This window comes from Herpailurus yagouaroundi, unplaced genomic scaffold (genome assembly GCF_014898765.1).
Source record: "Herpailurus yagouaroundi ecotype Mexico unplaced genomic scaffold, PumYag 186, whole genome shotgun sequence".
Taxonomy (NCBI): domain Eukaryota; kingdom Metazoa; phylum Chordata; class Mammalia; order Carnivora; family Felidae; genus Herpailurus; species Herpailurus yagouaroundi.
Genome location: NW_024412417.1, coordinates 28798175 through 28815195, shown reverse-complemented (window position 1 = coordinate 28815195; position 17021 = coordinate 28798175). Strand labels below are relative to the sequence as shown.

The 17021-nt window shown below is 45.3% G+C and overlaps 1 protein-coding gene across 1 annotated transcript in view; it reads right to left on the bottom strand.

Annotated features, from left to right (window-relative positions):
* MAL2 (mal, T cell differentiation protein 2) overlaps positions 1-17015 on the bottom strand; it is a 29278-nt gene extending 12263 nt beyond the window's left edge. Inside the window, exons 1-2 of the mRNA XM_040494300.1 lie at positions 16838-17015; positions 3557-3727 (exon numbers count right to left, since the gene is read on the bottom strand). Of these exons, the coding sequence (XP_040350234.1) occupies positions 3557-3727; positions 16838-16969 (303 nt within the window). The 5' untranslated portion in view covers positions 16970-17015. The remainder of the gene's footprint in view (positions 1-3556; positions 3728-16837) is intronic.
* Positions 17016-17021: the final 6 nt, after the last annotated feature.

Here is a 17021-nt window from a genome sequence, read left to right as displayed (position 1 = left end):
AAACCAAAACCCACTCTTACATTTTATTGCCCGAACAACAGATATAACGTTACAGCTCGGGGGGGAGGAACACAAGTTTAGGAAACCTAATACATTTATAAGAATATTAACAATGTACTCAATATCAAAAATTAGACTCAATATAAACAAAAGGAAAACAGATGTTTACAAGTCTTTCATGGTTTGCTTCCCTCTTTCTCCCCTCCCCACCCCCATCCCATATGTTCATCTATTTTGTTTCTTAAATTCCACATATGAGTGAAATCATATGGGATTTGTGATTCTCTGACTTCTCTCACTTACCATAATACACACTAGCTCCATCCATGCTGTTGCAAATGGCAAGATTTCATTCTTTCTGAAGGCTGAGTAATATTCCATTGTGTATATATACCACCTTTTCTTTACCCTTTCATCAGCTGATGGACATTTGGGCTGTTTATATAGTTTGGCTATTGTTGACAATGCTGCTCTAAACATCAGAGTGCATACCCCTTTGAATCTGTATTTTTGTATCCTTTGGGTTAAATACCTAGTAGTGCAATTCTGGATCATAGGGTAGTCTATTTTTAACTTTTTGAGGAACTTCCATACTATTCCCCAGAGTGGCTGTACCAGTTTGCATTCCCAACAACAGTGCAAGAGAGCTCCCCTTTCTCCACATCCTTGCCAACACCTGTTATTTTCTGTGTTGTTAATGTTAGCCATTCTGACAGGTGGGAGGTGGTACCTCATCGTGGTTTGGGTTTGTATTTCCCTGATGATGAGTGATGTTGACCATCTTTTCATGTGTCTGTCAGCCATCCAGAGGTCTTCTTTGGAAAACTTTCTATTCATGTCTTCTGTCCTTTTCATATCTGGATTATTTGTTTTTTTGGACTAGATGGGTGATGGGTATTAGGAGGGCACTAGTTATGATGAGCCGGGGTGTTGTATGCAAGTGATGAATCACTGAATTCTACTCCTGAAACCAATATTGTACTGTATGTTAACTAACTAGAATCTGAATAAAATTTGAAAATAAATTAAATAAATGAAAAAAAGATTGTATGTCTAATAAAACCAGGAGTGATGTTGGCAAAACATTTAAACATTGGTACAGCATGTGCATCAACCAGTTAGAAGGAACGCTGGACAGTGCAGGCTCCTGGAGATTCACTACCTTTCCAGGCATTAACCTTTTAGTTGCTGAGCTACTCGGCAGTCCGGGAAAGTCCCAGAGGAAGGGCCAGGATGATGGGGAGCACAGCACTGGGGAAGAGGTAGCAGGGCGGGGGCAGTGACTGTGTATTAGCTAGGACTGAAGGCTATACTGGTACACGGTGGCCAAACACCATCTTTGAACCTAATACAGCCAAAAGAGGCTGCTGCTGTATCAACGTTAGGTATCGATGGTTCATTCATACGTTATTACAGGAAAGCCAGGCAATTAGGGAGAGGAGATTAAGTGTCTATCTATAACTTAGACGGAGATTTCTGATCTTCATCACTTGACCATTTATTAGAAATATTTTCTCATCATTAATGAGAAATCAAGGCAAAAATGTAGGAACACACTGCAGCAGCAACCTCAGAAACAGGATTTCCTGTGTGTGTGTGTGTGTGTGTGTGTGTGTGTGTGTGTGTGTGTGTATGTGTGTGTGTGTGTGAGAGAGAGAGAGAGAGAGAGAGAGAGAGAGACAGAGAGAGAGAGAGAGAGACTGAGAGAGACAGAGAGACAGAAAGAGAGAGAGAATGAGAATATGTTTTTTTCTTAAGTCTTTATTTAAATTCCAGCTAGTTAACATACGGTATAACATTAGTTTCAGGTGTACAATTTAGTAATTCAACAGAAGGGCTTTTATTTATTTTTATTTCTTCTTCTTCTTCTTCTTCTTCTTCTTCTTCTTCTTCTTCTTCTTCTTCTTCTTCTTCTTCCTTTTCCTCTTCCTCCTCCTCCTCCTCCTCCTCTTTTTACCATTTATTTATTTTTGAGAGACACAGCATGAGTGGAAGGGGCAGAGATAGAGGGAGACACAGAACGTGAAGTAGGCTCAGGCTCTGAGGTGTCAGCCCAGAGCCTGACGTGGGGCTCGAACACACAAACCATGAGATCATGACCTGAGCCGAATTTGGATGCTTAACCGACTAAACCACCAAGGCATCCCTCAACAGAAGGGCTTTTAAAGTTTCAAACTGCAAGCCTTGTGTATTTATGGAATTATGACAATTGCTGATCACTTACTATAAATCACAAAGCTGATGAGCGCTTTAGAATGCATTCATGCCATTATTCCTTAACGGCATCTAAGGGAGGTAGGTATCATTATTACCATTTTACAGAGGAAGAAATTGAAAGCCCAAGAGGTTCAATATTTTGCCCAAGGCTACATAGTTATTAAGCAAACCAGACTTAAGTTCAAAGCCTGTGCAGGATTATAACCACTGTACCACACTTCCTCCTTAACTTTTTACACTAACCATTTGCCCCTGGGCTGGGTTAATGGGCAGCCACATTCACTAGACTTCACTGCTAGTAACATTTGGGATGATGGTTCTTCTAAAACTCTGTAACAAAGAACATTTTTTAATATGCCTAGCCTCTGTCCTAAAGCTGGTGAATACAATGTTACCATACTTGAAAGGAACAATATAAGCCTGATTTAAGGCTTGGTTTAAATTTCTAACTACCAACTGATTGGAATTCAACCTCCACTGGCCATTATGAAATGGTCCCAGGAATGAATAAGCATAAGCATGAAAAAGGACCCCTATGTTATATGGGAAAAGGGAAAGTAAGTGGATCCAATTTAATGGTGTCATAATTTTTTTTTTCTTTTTTTTTTTCAACTTTTTTTTTTTTTTTTTGGGACAGAGAGAGACAGAGCATGAACGGGGGAGGGGCAGAGAGAGAGGGAGATACAGAATCGGAAACAGGCTCCAGGCTCCGAGCCATCAGCCCAGAGCCCGACGCGGGGCTCGAACTCACGGACCGCGAGATCGTGACCTGGCTGAAGTCGGACGCTTAACTGACTGCGCCACCCAGGCGCCCCTATGGTGTCATAATTTTTAAAGTTATGTTGATTGTAAATTCATCTCTTAAAATTGACTGATTCTTAATAATTTAGGACAGGAATTAAAAACAAATACAAACTATCCCCTTTTGTAACTATTTAGAGAAGAGAATATATCGCTCCTTGTTTTCTGAAAAGGATATACATATTTAATATCTGAAGCAGAAATCAATGGAAAATTTCAAGATGTATGTCATAGCATCCATCCCCCAAAAGCATCTCTTCGATAGTTCAATAACTGTGATGCAATTCATTTACTGTACGAAATAAAAGAGTCTTTGAGTAAAGGTCACCTAACTCATAAAGGAGTAACAGATTGCTCGGCTCCATTGACAGAAATTTCACAAAGACCCTGCTGTCCAGCAAGGCACTAGCACAGCAGACCCGGTGGTCAGACCTCTCTCTCTCACTGGGGATCGAAGAGGGGATCAGGCATTTCAGGACAGAATAAGATATTTATACGTCTCTCTCATTTTCCTGAAATAGACTTAAAAATCCCTTACCAGGAAGTTCCAGTTGGCATCAATCTGAGTCACCATGCCAGAGAGGAACACGCCCAGGAAGAGGAGGGAAAAGATAAAAGCTGTCACGGACACGAACATGACCCATCCTTGTAGCAGAGGTAGAGGAACGTTGGAGGAGGCAACCAGAATCCAGACGAGTCCCCCGAACAGCTGAAGGAAGAAAGAAAGATGTCACAGGAGTGGGCAACAGAACTGAACGTCCATGCTTACACCTCTACCTCTACCTTTGTTTCCCCCCAGACCCCTGTACACATGCTGCAAGCCCCCTACACAGACACCTGCTTTCCTCAAGGGCAAGGCCAGAGCTTCCATGCACAGGTCTGACCTGGAGCCACACCTGTTTCTGCACCTGCCTCCGTGTTGGATGCTCATTCTCAGTCCATGAACAGACACAGAACTCTTGCATCACCTAAAAAATATCTTCCTTTGACCCCGTGGCCTTTCTAACTATTTCCTCTTCAGTCAACCATTTTTGCAAATTCATCTGTGCCTGGTCCTCACCTCCTATCCTTGCTGTGATTCTTCACACCTCTGGCTTCCGCTCTTACCACTTCTCAGAGAGTTTACTAGCACAGATCAGCCATGACTTTCTAACCTGTCAGCGCTAATGGCCACGTGTCCGCCCTTATCATGGCCTATTTGAACATGTGAGATTATTGCCCATCTGTCGAGTAAAAGCCGCAGCGGCTGTACGTGGTAGTGAACAAGGTCTACCTGATTTTTGATACTCTTCTGCGTGCTGGGCACAGACCTAATATTCAGTAAGTAGCTGCTGCCTGTCAGGGACTGTTCCAGATGCTGGGAATAAGATGGTCAACAAGCTACATCTGGTCTCCGCCATCGCAGAATTCCTGGCCTCTTACAGGAAAGAGACAAGTAAGTGTGTAAAATGCTGCTTCACACCTGTCACAAGTGGGCAAATACTGGGCACTGCAGGTTCACCGAGTGAGGGCTCTAAAAATCCAGAGCTGAAAAGACAGGAAATACGCCCCAGTAGCAGCAACCCAAAAGACAAAGCTAGGGAGTGTAGAGGTGGGAGGAGAAGGCTGTTTCCTGCTGGAGATGAGCCCTGACTTGGGGGTGGGGGGGATGGGGGGAGTGGGGAGCTGAGGGGCAGAGCCCATCACTACAGGGGCAGCAGGAACCACATGGGGGGTGGCCACAGGCGAGGGCTGGATGCTGAGCTGAAGGATCCTGCGTTCTCCCAAAGGCAATGGAAGGCCACAGAATGCCTGAGCAGGAGTGAGCACCATCTAACGTGTATCTAGATGCTTCTCTCTGGCCAGAGAGCGACAGGGCTGGAGAGGAATGGATGCAGGGCTGGGGGACCACAGAGGAGACTGTGAGCCACAGAGCACAGTCCAGACTCGGGCACGGAGGACAGAGGAAAGTGAGTGGACTAGACAGAAACTAGAATGTTTCCAGTTTCTAGTTTCATGCCTAGAAGTAGGCATGGTGGCAGGTAGGGAACATGCCAGCAAAAGAACAGATAAGGAAGAAACCCAGATTTCTGGTTTGGGCAACTAGGGGTGAGTGAGACATCACAGGAGGAGGAATGGTGTTGGGGCGAAGACGGCCAGTTTCACGAACCTAACCACAGCAATTCTCCTCTATGCTACTGCTAATAGAGGCTACCCATCCTTTGCATGGCATTCCAGGCCCTTTATGCTCTAACCTGTCTTTCCCATCTTTGTCTCCTGCCACTAAGCCCCTCACATTTTATATTAAAGAAAAAAAATCCATAGTCCAAAGACAAAGCACTTTCACATTTGAGTGGCCTCACATATGCTGGCCGAGAATGTCATTCCCTCCCCATGAGTATTTGAAAAACCTCCACTCATAGCTCATCTTGAAGAGCACAGCACCCCAAAGTCTTTCCTGAGTCCCACCCCATGCTCAGGTACCCTGTCCCCTGGGCAAGCTCCCTGTATGGATATGTTATACTGATGTAATTGTATTGTAAATGTCCTGGCTTCCACAGCAACTGCACGATGAGACCTTCTTGGCAGCCAGCCGCCTTATAGGCCTCTGCATCCTAAGCCATTCATCCATCAACATAATGATCCCTTCCTAACTGTCAGTCAGGCACTGGGCTGGACTTGGGTGACCCAAAAGCTGAGGCCGTACACCTGTTCTGAAGAAGCCTATAGGCAAGTAGGAATCAGCACCCCCTCCCTCCCCCACCCCCCCCCACCATATACATGGAAGTGATTTCATAGAAACACGTCTGTCTGGCAGGCAGAAGGCTCTCCCATATTTGTTTAGTAAAAAAGCTCCAAGTTTCCAAGAATAGCTAGAGCTCCCCATATTAACAAACAGTAATCCCATGTATCTCGCTTAAGTGTGTAGATAATATCCAAATTGCACAAGTCGCTAAAAGTCAAAACCACAAGTTTAATTCAAGTTTCTCCACAAAGGCCAAGTCATACAATTCACTACCACTTTGAAAAATATTTTTGAAAGCATAATGAATTATCACTTGAGTATGATAACTAAAGCACCAATCATTACATTTACAGTTGTGGTTTCTGGTATACCTGAAGTCCTGATTTCAAATTAAAAAAAATAACAATAAACAAATTAACAATCAACCCACAAAGTTTTATGAAATAAATCTAAGTCATGAATATTAATGTACATTAAAAAATTTAACCACAAACTGATTAGTTGTTACAAAAGAAATAATGTTCCTGGTAAAAAGATTCTCTACTCTTTCATACTGTCTACTAAATATCCGAAGGTGATAAGATCTTCAAATTGTTTCCTTTTTTCTCAGCATCCTCTTCCTGGTAACCTTTTCTTACTCTCCCACCACAAATAACTTACATTACTTTAAATACTATTTAAGAAATATACATCACTAATAAATATCTATTCATTCAACCAGGGTAATAAAGAACCTGTTTATTAGGGGCAGGCAGACTCGGATATTAAAGCATAAATATATGCTACAGGGATTATGATAAATTTGACACTCTGAAGAAGGGCTATATGATCCCCCAGAATTAGGCATAACATTTAATAAACCCAGACTGGATCTCAAACTAGTTGACCTCAAATCTACTGCCAGGTACTGCAGAAGAATACTCGGGGAAAAAAGACAAAAAGGCGAGGTTCTGTATCCTGGAGCTCTAGATTAGGGAGAAACAGACACCATCAAAGCTGATTCCGGAGCAGATTGTGGCGAGTGCTATAAAAAGAGCTCCATGCAGTGTGCTCTGAGAGGCTGAGAGAGGAGAGAAGAAATCTAACGGGAGGCATGGAGAAAGAGAGGCAGGGAGGCGGGTTTTGAAGCAGGCTTACAGAGCAGACCAGGGCTCTGACAGCAGATGCTGATGTGTAACAGTACAGATAAACCGTTCTTACTCAAAATCAGAGCCCTTCCAACACCTCAAAGGCTTGGGAAGGAAACCAAGCACTTACATGGAAAGAGAACAGATTCGCCTCCTCATTCGCGGTGTGTGTTGTGTGGGAAGGGGGCAGGAGAGGGAGGAAGGTGTGCGAATGCCCCTCCCCCACGTAAACATACTCCACATCCCGGGCTTGAAAAGTCTGTGAAATCCGGATTTAAGTCCTGCTCACCACGGTAGCTTTGGGAGATACTGGAGGGACGGGTCAGAGAACGTAATTAAGCTCACTACAGAGTTCCACCTTCCTCACTGCACAGACTCACGTTGGCATATAGGTCACTAGGGCTCTGACACAGTTTTTTCTTCCTCACTTCATGACTTCCTTCTGCCAAAAGCTTCCCCTTCTCCTGAGCTTCCCAACCTGGCTGCAACTGTAACGACTGATCTTTTAATAATATTACCAATGCTCACTACACTCACCTCTTCTAATCCTGGGTGTTACTAAGCTGAGAGCATTTACCAGCCATACTGTAAATATTAGCATCCCTGTTTAGTAGAAGTGACTCTGGAGGGAGCCTTGATTGTAGAGGTGAAAAGCAGAGTCAAAAATGGTTAAAATCTGAGGGAGAACAGTTGATAAAGTATCGTAGCAACTGCACAGCACACACACTGTGAAGAAGGATAGGGTGCTGTGTCCGCCCACGTTTTCTCTTCTTGGATCTGAATCCACATTCTGACCTCTTGTCTATCACTGCCTTGCATCACTCTAGTGTCCTGAAAAGTCTGATAATTACACACAAAACTCCCCAGTGCACCACATTTTGACATTTCTTTCAGGAACAAAGCTGGGGCGCATGACTCTGTACCTCAAGCTCTAACAAAAAGACAACCAGACTTCCAGGTATGTTGCAAAGGCAAACATTTCCTAGAAGTAGGTGTCAGCCTTCCCCTGTGTCTCAGTTTCCCCTTCCCTTCTGCGCTCAAATTCAGGGGTCCCTGGCAGCCACCTGGAGTGTTCATGTCTGTGTCGAGTTGCAGTTGTTAAACTGCTACACATCCCTGAAACCACAGATCTCCTTTGTGGCTTCCCATGTGTTGACCACTTCAGCTTGGCTCCTGCAGCCCACGAGGGTGTGACTCGATTGAAGCCTTCCCATAAGAAAGTCGCGGACGTTTTCATCCGCCCATCACACTGAACTGAGCCCTCCGAGTTGGACTTGAAACGTGTTTTCACTAGAAACCGTGGATGGGTGACAACCCGTAACCCCGCAGGAAAACAGGGTGTTGTGCCAGAAACAACTCTGGCCATCCTGGCTGTGCAATGACACACTTCGCGACTTGTCTCCTATTTGGATGGTTTCGTGTCTCGAAAGGATTCATTTTGCAAATAGCCTATGTCTTTTCAAATGTCACTTATTTCCTAATAGCATGCTTTTAAACATGCCCTCCAACATCTTAGCTGGCAGTTTTCAAACCAATCTGACACCTTCACCTTAGTGCACTCTTATTATTGCACTAAGTAAACAGGCCAGTCCCTACTCTGACCTATTTTTAGTCAATGTTTGGAATGAGAACAGGGAAAGGTAAGTGAATCTGAAGGTAGGAAGGACTGGTTAGACTACCCCTAAGGAGAAATATTTAATTGTTTGGAACTTTCTATATATAACAGAAAGTTTCCAATTTTGCTGCAATTTATATATTGAGCATTTCAGGGGCGCCTGGGTGGCTCAGTCGGTTAAGCGCCGACTTCGGCTCAGGTCATGATCTCGTGGTTTGTGAGTTCCAGCCCTGCATCGGGTTCTATGCTGACAGCTCAGAGCCTGGAGCCTCCTTCGGATTCTGTGTCTCCCTCTCTCTCTCTCTCTGCTCCTTCCCCACTCGTGCTCTGTCTCTCTCTCTCAAAAATAAACATTAAAAAAATTTATATATTGAGCATTTCATCACTGTAGCAGTGAGAATGAACCCACCAGCAAGCCTAGAAGGGGAAAAAAAATGGTCTCTTAGTCTGGTTTTATAGAGTCAGTTTGACTAAGAGGTTGAAGCTAATGAGGATAAAAGAAATACTAGCCAGCATTTATTGAATGCGTATGTTCCAAGAACTGCTCTAAGGGTTTTATTTGTGCCAACTTAATCCTCACAAACACTCAGAGATAATTACTATTATTACTCCCATTTTACAGATAAGTTGAAGCAGATAGCCATTAATAATTTGCCCTAAGGTACACAGTTAATAAATGTTAGAATGAGACTCGAACTGACACCTGGCTTCCAGGGCCTATGCTCTCGATACTATGCTATTGTGTCTCCCCCAAAGGGTTTCTATCCTTTTGCTGTGGAGTCGCTTGGTGGATGTGGGAGTGCTGACTCCCTAAAGTCATATCCAGCTGGGTAAAGCGCACGTGCAGTTTTCTGAGGACACAACTTTCATCAGGATCACAAAGGAGTTTGTGCCCTCCAAAAGTTCAGAATATCGGGGCACTTAGCTGGCTCAGTCAGTTAAGGGTCCGACTCTTGACTTCAGCTCAGGTCATGATCTCACAGTTTCATGGATTCAAGCCCTGCGTCAAGCTCCATGCCATGAGCTTGAATTTCTCTCTCTCTCCCTCTCTCTTGGCCCTACCCCACTCATGCTCCCTCACTGTCTCTCTCAAAATAAATAAATAAACTTGGTTTAAACATGGTTAAAGAGTGTTTAGTATGTTGGGACTATTTATAGTCTAATGAATAGATGACCTACAGTTAGCTCTTTATACGTAACCTGTCTTCCAAGATTTTTTTTTTTTTTTTAACTGGGAACATACTTTGGTCAGCAGATAGATGTGCTTGCAAGGCAGCCCAGAAGTATATAAATTCGTTCACCGTGGGACTATAGTCAACTCCAAGCTCACCTTCTTCCCGGCACTGCTGCTTCCCCAACCACCCTCACCTGGCACTCCGGGCTCTGGTCTCTTAGCCCCTGCACACGAGTCCATCACACTGGTTCATGCTTCTGCCTAGCATGCTGCCATCAAAGTTTTCTCTGGATAACTAAACTCTGGCAGCACGTCTTCCACACAGACTTCCCTGGCTGGATGCCACCACCTGGTCCTTCCGTGGTTACTGATAGGTGTATCCTCTGTAGCACTGACATCTACTGGTTTGAAATCATGGGTTCATATGGCTGTTTGCCCACTGGATTGTGAAGTCAGAGTCGGCAGCATTGCCTTAAATATCTCTGTACGCTCAGAACCCAGGACAGCTTTCTACAGGAGACGTTCAACTGCATTCTCCCTGAAAGAAACGGAAACCAACCGGTATGTGTAATGAATGGTTCTAGAAGAAAATGATCCAGAAGTGCAGCTTGAGATGCTAAGAACACACTGCTGTCTGGAGCCTAGCTCATTCGCTGGTACATGGTGGGTGTTCAAAAATCGGCATGAAGTCTAGTGAGGCAGGAACATGTACTTCTCAATTTTTAAGTTATTATTGGCAACACCCACCCAGATCTTGTACTAGCAAGATCTCAGGAGGCGGGGATGGAAAGTTATGGGGAAGGTGGCAGCTTTTGCCAGTCTAGCTCATGACACTCCATTTTTACTCTTCTTCGAGCCTCAAATGTGTTCAATTCACCTATTCTCCTGCAATTGTGACTGGAACTCTTGACCAGGGTGGTGTTTATCTTGTGCCTTACCCGACCCCCTCCTGAGCCCTCCATCAATCCCCATCTGTTCTCTCACCATGCGGACATCCATCCAAACTGGTCCTGGCCCCGGACTAGCCCTGGTGCAGTTCTGATTCAGAGCTACAAGCTGGCAAGGTGTTTTTGTTTTAAATCAGAGAAAGGAGAACAAGTTCTGGGAAGCAATGGGAAATCGCATATACGGAAGGGGCCTAGGTACAAAACACACTAATGCAAAGGAAGTTTTACTTTTTAGATTCACATTTGAAAATTTCAAAAATATGTTTGAGGATGTTGGGAAGCACTTGTTACTACAGGCCTTTCCTCCCCATCTGCCCCAAATTTCCATTTCAATTTCTTAAGTAGCTGAGGCTACTTAAGGTCCTAAAATGGAAAGCGCATCTTTATAGGGGAGAAATAAATTCTGGCCCCTTTTTATTCTTACTTATAACTGCCCTTGATTTTTTTTTTTTTTAAATCCTCTTTTCCTGTTTGCAGGTAACTAGTTATCACCTAGGTTAAAAACGTTCATGCAGGTCAATGCCTTGATGTCAGCAAGGACCACACAGATCATTCATGCCTCTTTTCTTGCTTTTTACCTCCCTCCTTCTGAAAGCCATTATACAAAAGTTAAGAACGTCACATATGAAAGGACATGGCCCCTTTCATGTTAGAGAGGACACAGGAAATTCAGGTCAGACTGCAGATTCCTGGAGAAGAACCATGATGTTTTAAGAGTTGCTCAGGACATCTACCTCAAAGCTGCCCTTGTCCACTCCAGCCAGTTTCTCTAGAATATCTTCACACACCGTCCAGACCGTCCTCCAGATCAGATAGCATGGGTCAGGTGCTGCGCATGCACAATACTGTGTATGACAGCCCAGTCCCTGTCCTTGTCATTACGCAGTCTTTTCTATGCGGACACATCCACGCAGACATGCCACGGCCACGGCTCCTACCACCACGTCCAACATTTCTGTAGGGCTCTGCAAAACCAATCTCCTGTCCTTGACCTTTTCCTCTGGAGCTCCAGGTGAAGAGTTTCAGGAAACTGATGTAACTTTTTCTGAGCTGTAGTTCTTCCTATTTTGTAAGGGGCTGCTAGTCAGGGCGAAGCAAGTGCCGAAAATAATCTTTGGCAAGGGCATCAGTTCCTTTTCTCTTATGCAGTTTTAAGGACTCTTTTCACACGGCTGGAGATTTCTAACCCAGAGGAAAAAGGAAAATCCTACTTAGAGAATTAAAACCCCCACAGAGAAGGAAACATACCCACAGAGAGCCCCTCTTCACCGCTGCAAACACACAATGTCCCTGTGCAACTCAAATCTATTTTCTGGGCAAGAAAAGACAACCCTACACATCTGTTTATATGTTAGTATAATGTCAAAACTTCGGGTTGACAATAACCTGAAATCTCTTCCACAGGTTTCTCTGTGCACGCCCGCTCCAGAGCCCCTACCTCCCCACCATCCTCTAACTTTTGTGCTCCTGCTGTAATTCCTCTGAGTTACATCTTATATTTAAGTTTACCGTAGTTTCACTTCAGAACATGTCAAACTTTACATACTTGGTTGACCTTCTAAAGGTCAGATCTCTCTTCTTCTGTACTTCTGTCATTTGTCATTGTCATTATCCCTCATTCAAACCACTGACATAAGTCCCTTAATTGATCTGCCTTCAGCCTCTGTTTTATCAGCAAACTTCACCGCTTAAAGATTTTTTTGAATGTTTGTTTATTTTTGAGATGGGGTGGGGAATGAGTAGGAGAGGGGCAGAGAGAAAGGGGAACAGAGGATCTGAAGCTGGCTTTGTGCTGATGACAGACAGCCCCATGCAGGGCTCAAACTCAAGGACCACGAGATCATGATCTGAGCTGAAGTCGGACGTTTGACTGGACCAAGCCACACAGGTGCCCATACTCAAAGATTTCTAAAACACAAGTACGATCACATTTGCCCCTGGACTTCAGCAGCTGCCCATGTGATGCCTGGTCCAGTCAGTTCTCAGCAAATCACAACTCGGGCCTTTTCTGCTCTTTCTCCTTCTTCTGCCACCTTCCCATGAGTCATGTAAAAAATATAAAAAACCAGAGGCACCAGGGTGGCTCAGTCGGTTGGGCATCTGACTCTGACTTTGGCTCAGGTCACGATCTCGTGATTCATGGGTTCGAGCCCCGCATTGGGCTCTGTGCTGACAGCTCAGAGCCTGGAGGCTGCCTCAGATTCTGTGTCTCCTTCTCTTTCTCTCTGCTGCTCCCTTGCTGTCTCTCTCTCAAAAATAAACATTAAAAAAAATTTAGAAAAAATAAAAAACAAAAACAAAAACAGTTGCTGGAACCTTCGTGCCATGGTCTGTCTTGTCTCTAGCGTTTACACATGCCCTTGTTTCTACCTGGAATTCTCTTTCCCACTTTTCTTGTCTACTGAATGTCTACTCATCACTTAAGACTAAACTCCTGTGTCACCATCTCATGTGAGCTGCCTGGCTCGGACTCCCCAGTGGCCAGATGTGCATTACCCCGTTTTTCAATAGTACTTTTCATGACCAATTTTATCACTTCAGACACTGGAATTCTTTCTTGACTGTATACCTCACTATACACGAATTTAAGGGCAGGAGCTATGTTAATTATCCTATTCCCAGGGCATAAAAATAAGGCCTGATGCATAGCAGATTCTTAATTATTTGTTGGATGAGTGAAAGTTATTGGGACATCCACACCACTGCAGGTCAGAGCATGTGAATAGGAGTCCTAGAATATCTCCCATAAAGAAAAACGCTAGTGAATATCTTGGGGAATGTGGATAGTTTCCCAAACACCGAAACCATGCAACGCACTGAATTCAACATATTGACCTTTCTTCTTTTCCATGTTTAACTGTAACATCTGATCTATCTTGCGGATTATACAAGGTAAGCTCACTGAGGACAGGGACCTCAAGTATCTTGTTCGGCCCCATAGGACAGATGCTCTGACGTTCATTTTCTTATAAACAGACCTGCCTGGAAAACACTTTGGCTGTAGCTCACTCTCCATATTTACCTCGTCCCTGAATGGCAGTTATTTTTATGCAGATCATCTCAACTAGGTTAGATGTTTTTTCAGGTGAGGAAGGGTCTACCATTTTTTTCCCCCCAGACGAGTGTCTTGCACTCAGTAGGTATTCAATCAGTACCTGACAAAAGACTTAGAAAACACTAAACCAGGAAACACTGAGAGAATTTGAAAATGTAACTTTGAAGGTGATGTTTTCCATCCTAAACTAAAAGACTTAGCATTGCAAAAATAACTTAGTATTACACTCTTCAAGGCAAGCATGCATTGGTAAGTATAGCTCAGGGCAAAAACATAGGAGCTGACAACCTAAATATCTGGGAGTGGACCACATTTGTCTCAAAAAACCATGCCACGTCTATGTGGTTGCAATATTCTCCACCTATGAAGCCAGTGCTATAAATTGCCTTACCTGGTGCCATTAGGCAGGCACTGTTTGCATCTTTTGAATTATCTCTCAATAAACGGCTTACACTTGAGAGATTATGCATGGATATAATAAGAGGGAATGAAAATGAATTCTTAATGTAAAATTTGAGAAAATTTATTATTGAAGTACAGTTGACACACAGCGTTCTATTAGTTTCAGTGTATAACACAGTGACTTGACAATTCTATACATTACTGAGTACTCACCACAGTAAGTATAGGCACCATCTGTGACACTGAATTTTCTGAGCAAAGTTTCCAGTTAGTGTGAGAAGTGAACTCCAAGATCAGGTTTCATTAGCTTAGTCAGCTGCTGATAGCCCAGCCCACTTGTCAATTGCTGTTTTTCCCACATCAAGCTTTAGATGGCAACAAGAAAACTCACCAAGACAAATGCATTTGAACAGAAGGCCAAAATTGAGAAGGAGTTTGGGGATATCCAGAAACACTGGAAGAGGCCCCCAGAAAGGAGATCACCTGGAGTTTAGAACTGCTCCTAGCAAACTTGTCACATTTCATTCACAGGCAGAGGAATTTCTGAGGAGGAGCCGTGGGAGACTGAACACTTTAAAGCAACAAGAAAACTTGAAGAGATAAGGGGAACAGTCTGGATACTTCTTTGGGCCTGGGTCCCTATTAGAATGGGGAGGGGTAGAAGCTCTGGCTTTGCATGAGGGCTGTCTTGTCCGCAGAGCCCTGGTAAAGGCCGCCCTCGGGGGTTCCCAGCCATGTGTTCACTAGACCCTCTGGGGAGCTTTTAGACTCAGGGCGCTCCCCCAGAGATTCTTATTTAATTAGTCTGGGCCAGCCACTGTATTTTTAAAAGCTGCCCAAGTAATTAAGTACAGCAGAGTTGAGAACTAACTCCTGGGCTAGATAAAGAGATATGGGGGCAGGGGAGAGAAAATAAATCACATCCACTTTTTTCCCACAGAATTAGGCAGTGTTTCCAAAAGTATGACAAGACCACAGATGGCCCTTGGCACAGTATTTGATGTGATGGCACGTGTTTGAGCCTTCTTTGCGTATATATGTATACAGGTCCCTATATACATACATGTATCCTTACATATCTTTACATGTATGCATACATGTATGCAAACGCGAAAGTATATATTTGAGTAAATATTAAAAAAATATACCCAGTATATCAAATTCGAGAATTCATGTATATTGTTGCTTAGGATGAGGCTAAAGTAGGTACTGAAGTTTAGAAAGTGAATCGAAGTGAACATTCTGTAAATCCTAGAACAGGTGGAATGCAGATATGGCAAAAACTCCTAAAAGCGATATGCAAATGAGTAGAGTTTGAGGAACATGGGACTAAAGCAGCCCAGAACTTATACAAGCTTTCTACCGTTCTAAGAGTGTCTCCCCCTCCTACACACACACACACAACGGTGCCCGGGCCCAGTGCCATCCCCTCTCTACTCTCCTCACATGGATGCCCGCGCCTCATCCCAAGCATTCAGATGCTTCTGAACTGGGCTCAGACTCAAAACCAGCCTCTTCCAGCCTCACAGTCACGATCCGATTACTGATGTCGTAGCCTGTAACTCACTTGTCTCCTTTTGCAGATTCAAATCTGAGCTAAACTTAACTTAGCACGCCTTAGCCACCTTCACACAATAGGGCAGAAAACCAATGCTCACAAGGCGTTCCGGCCCCACAGGCACAAGAGCGAAACCGAAGCGACCAAATCCAGGTTATGCAAACTCAGAGGAGGTGAGAAAAGAGAGATGAAAACTCCATAGGGAACAAACAACATCAGCCTACAGGAAGGGCAGGGACTGGCTAGCACTGCACTCTGGATCTGCCGTTCTCAGGGCATGATGCAACCTGGGGTTGCCCAATTTATGTTTGCACATTCCCCCTGGTCCACAAAGAGTTCCAAAAGCTTCCAACTCCACAAAATAGCTTTAAAAAGGTTTAAAAAATCTCTAGCCCGATAAGGTGCACGGCAGGGCAGGTGACCTCACCTTCACCTAGGCCCAACAAAGTGGGCTGAGAAGTGTCGACTTGCACAGGTCGGCTAGGAAGCCAGTAGGCGCAAAGGCAGGCAGCGAGGAACTTGACAGCCACCTCTGTACCTCCCCCACCAACGCCCCAGCCACTCTCAGGCCCACTTTATTAGAAACTGCCAAGGGCACGGTTCACTTGACCTTTTTCCCTGCCCAGCCTCCAGAGCTCTGCTCCTCTCCCCAATCCAAAGGGCACTAACAATGGAAAGGGAAGGGGGTGGGTAGGCTCAGGTCTTAAGCCCGCCTTCTCTTCCTGGCACCTCCCGCCTCCGGCTTTTCACGTCGTGGCAGCCTTCAGGTCACTCAGTCATCGGCTACACCTTTGCACCACCCAACAAAATGGCAGGTTAGCAACAGGCGAGGCCCAGAGAGCCTACTCTGGCCCTAGCCAAGCGCGGCCCCTGGCCAAGCCACCGGGGGTCTTCCGCGGCGCCCCAAGCCCAAGCACCCTTCCCCTCTCAAAGACCCCAATCCTGGGCCCCGGCGCTGGGCCGTCTGCTCGCTCCCTCGGGGCCATTTCTGTCGCCGGCGGGAGAGCAGGTGCCAGCGTAACAGGTGCCAGGCGAGAGGGCCCAGATTCGGGCTGCTCTGGGCATGGAGAGGGCAGGACCCCGGGAGGGGCGCAGGTAAAGGCCACGTCGAATGTAAGGGAGCTGGGGCGCGGGCAGAGGGAGCCAGCCCCGGGAAGCAAGGATGCCGCTGCCGGTCCTCGCTCCCCGGGCGACGCGCCGAGGTTGCCCCACTTACAATCTCCAGGCAGACGAAGGCACCCGAGTAGGTCCGCAGGATGTCCGGGCCGGCGGGCAGGGTGATCCGGGGCGCCGGGAAGGACACGGCGGGGTTCGGGGGCGGCGGGACTGGCGCTCCGCCGGCCGACATGCTGCCGCTGCCGCTGCCGCTCTGCGTCCCTGCGCGCCGCCGCCGCCCTCCT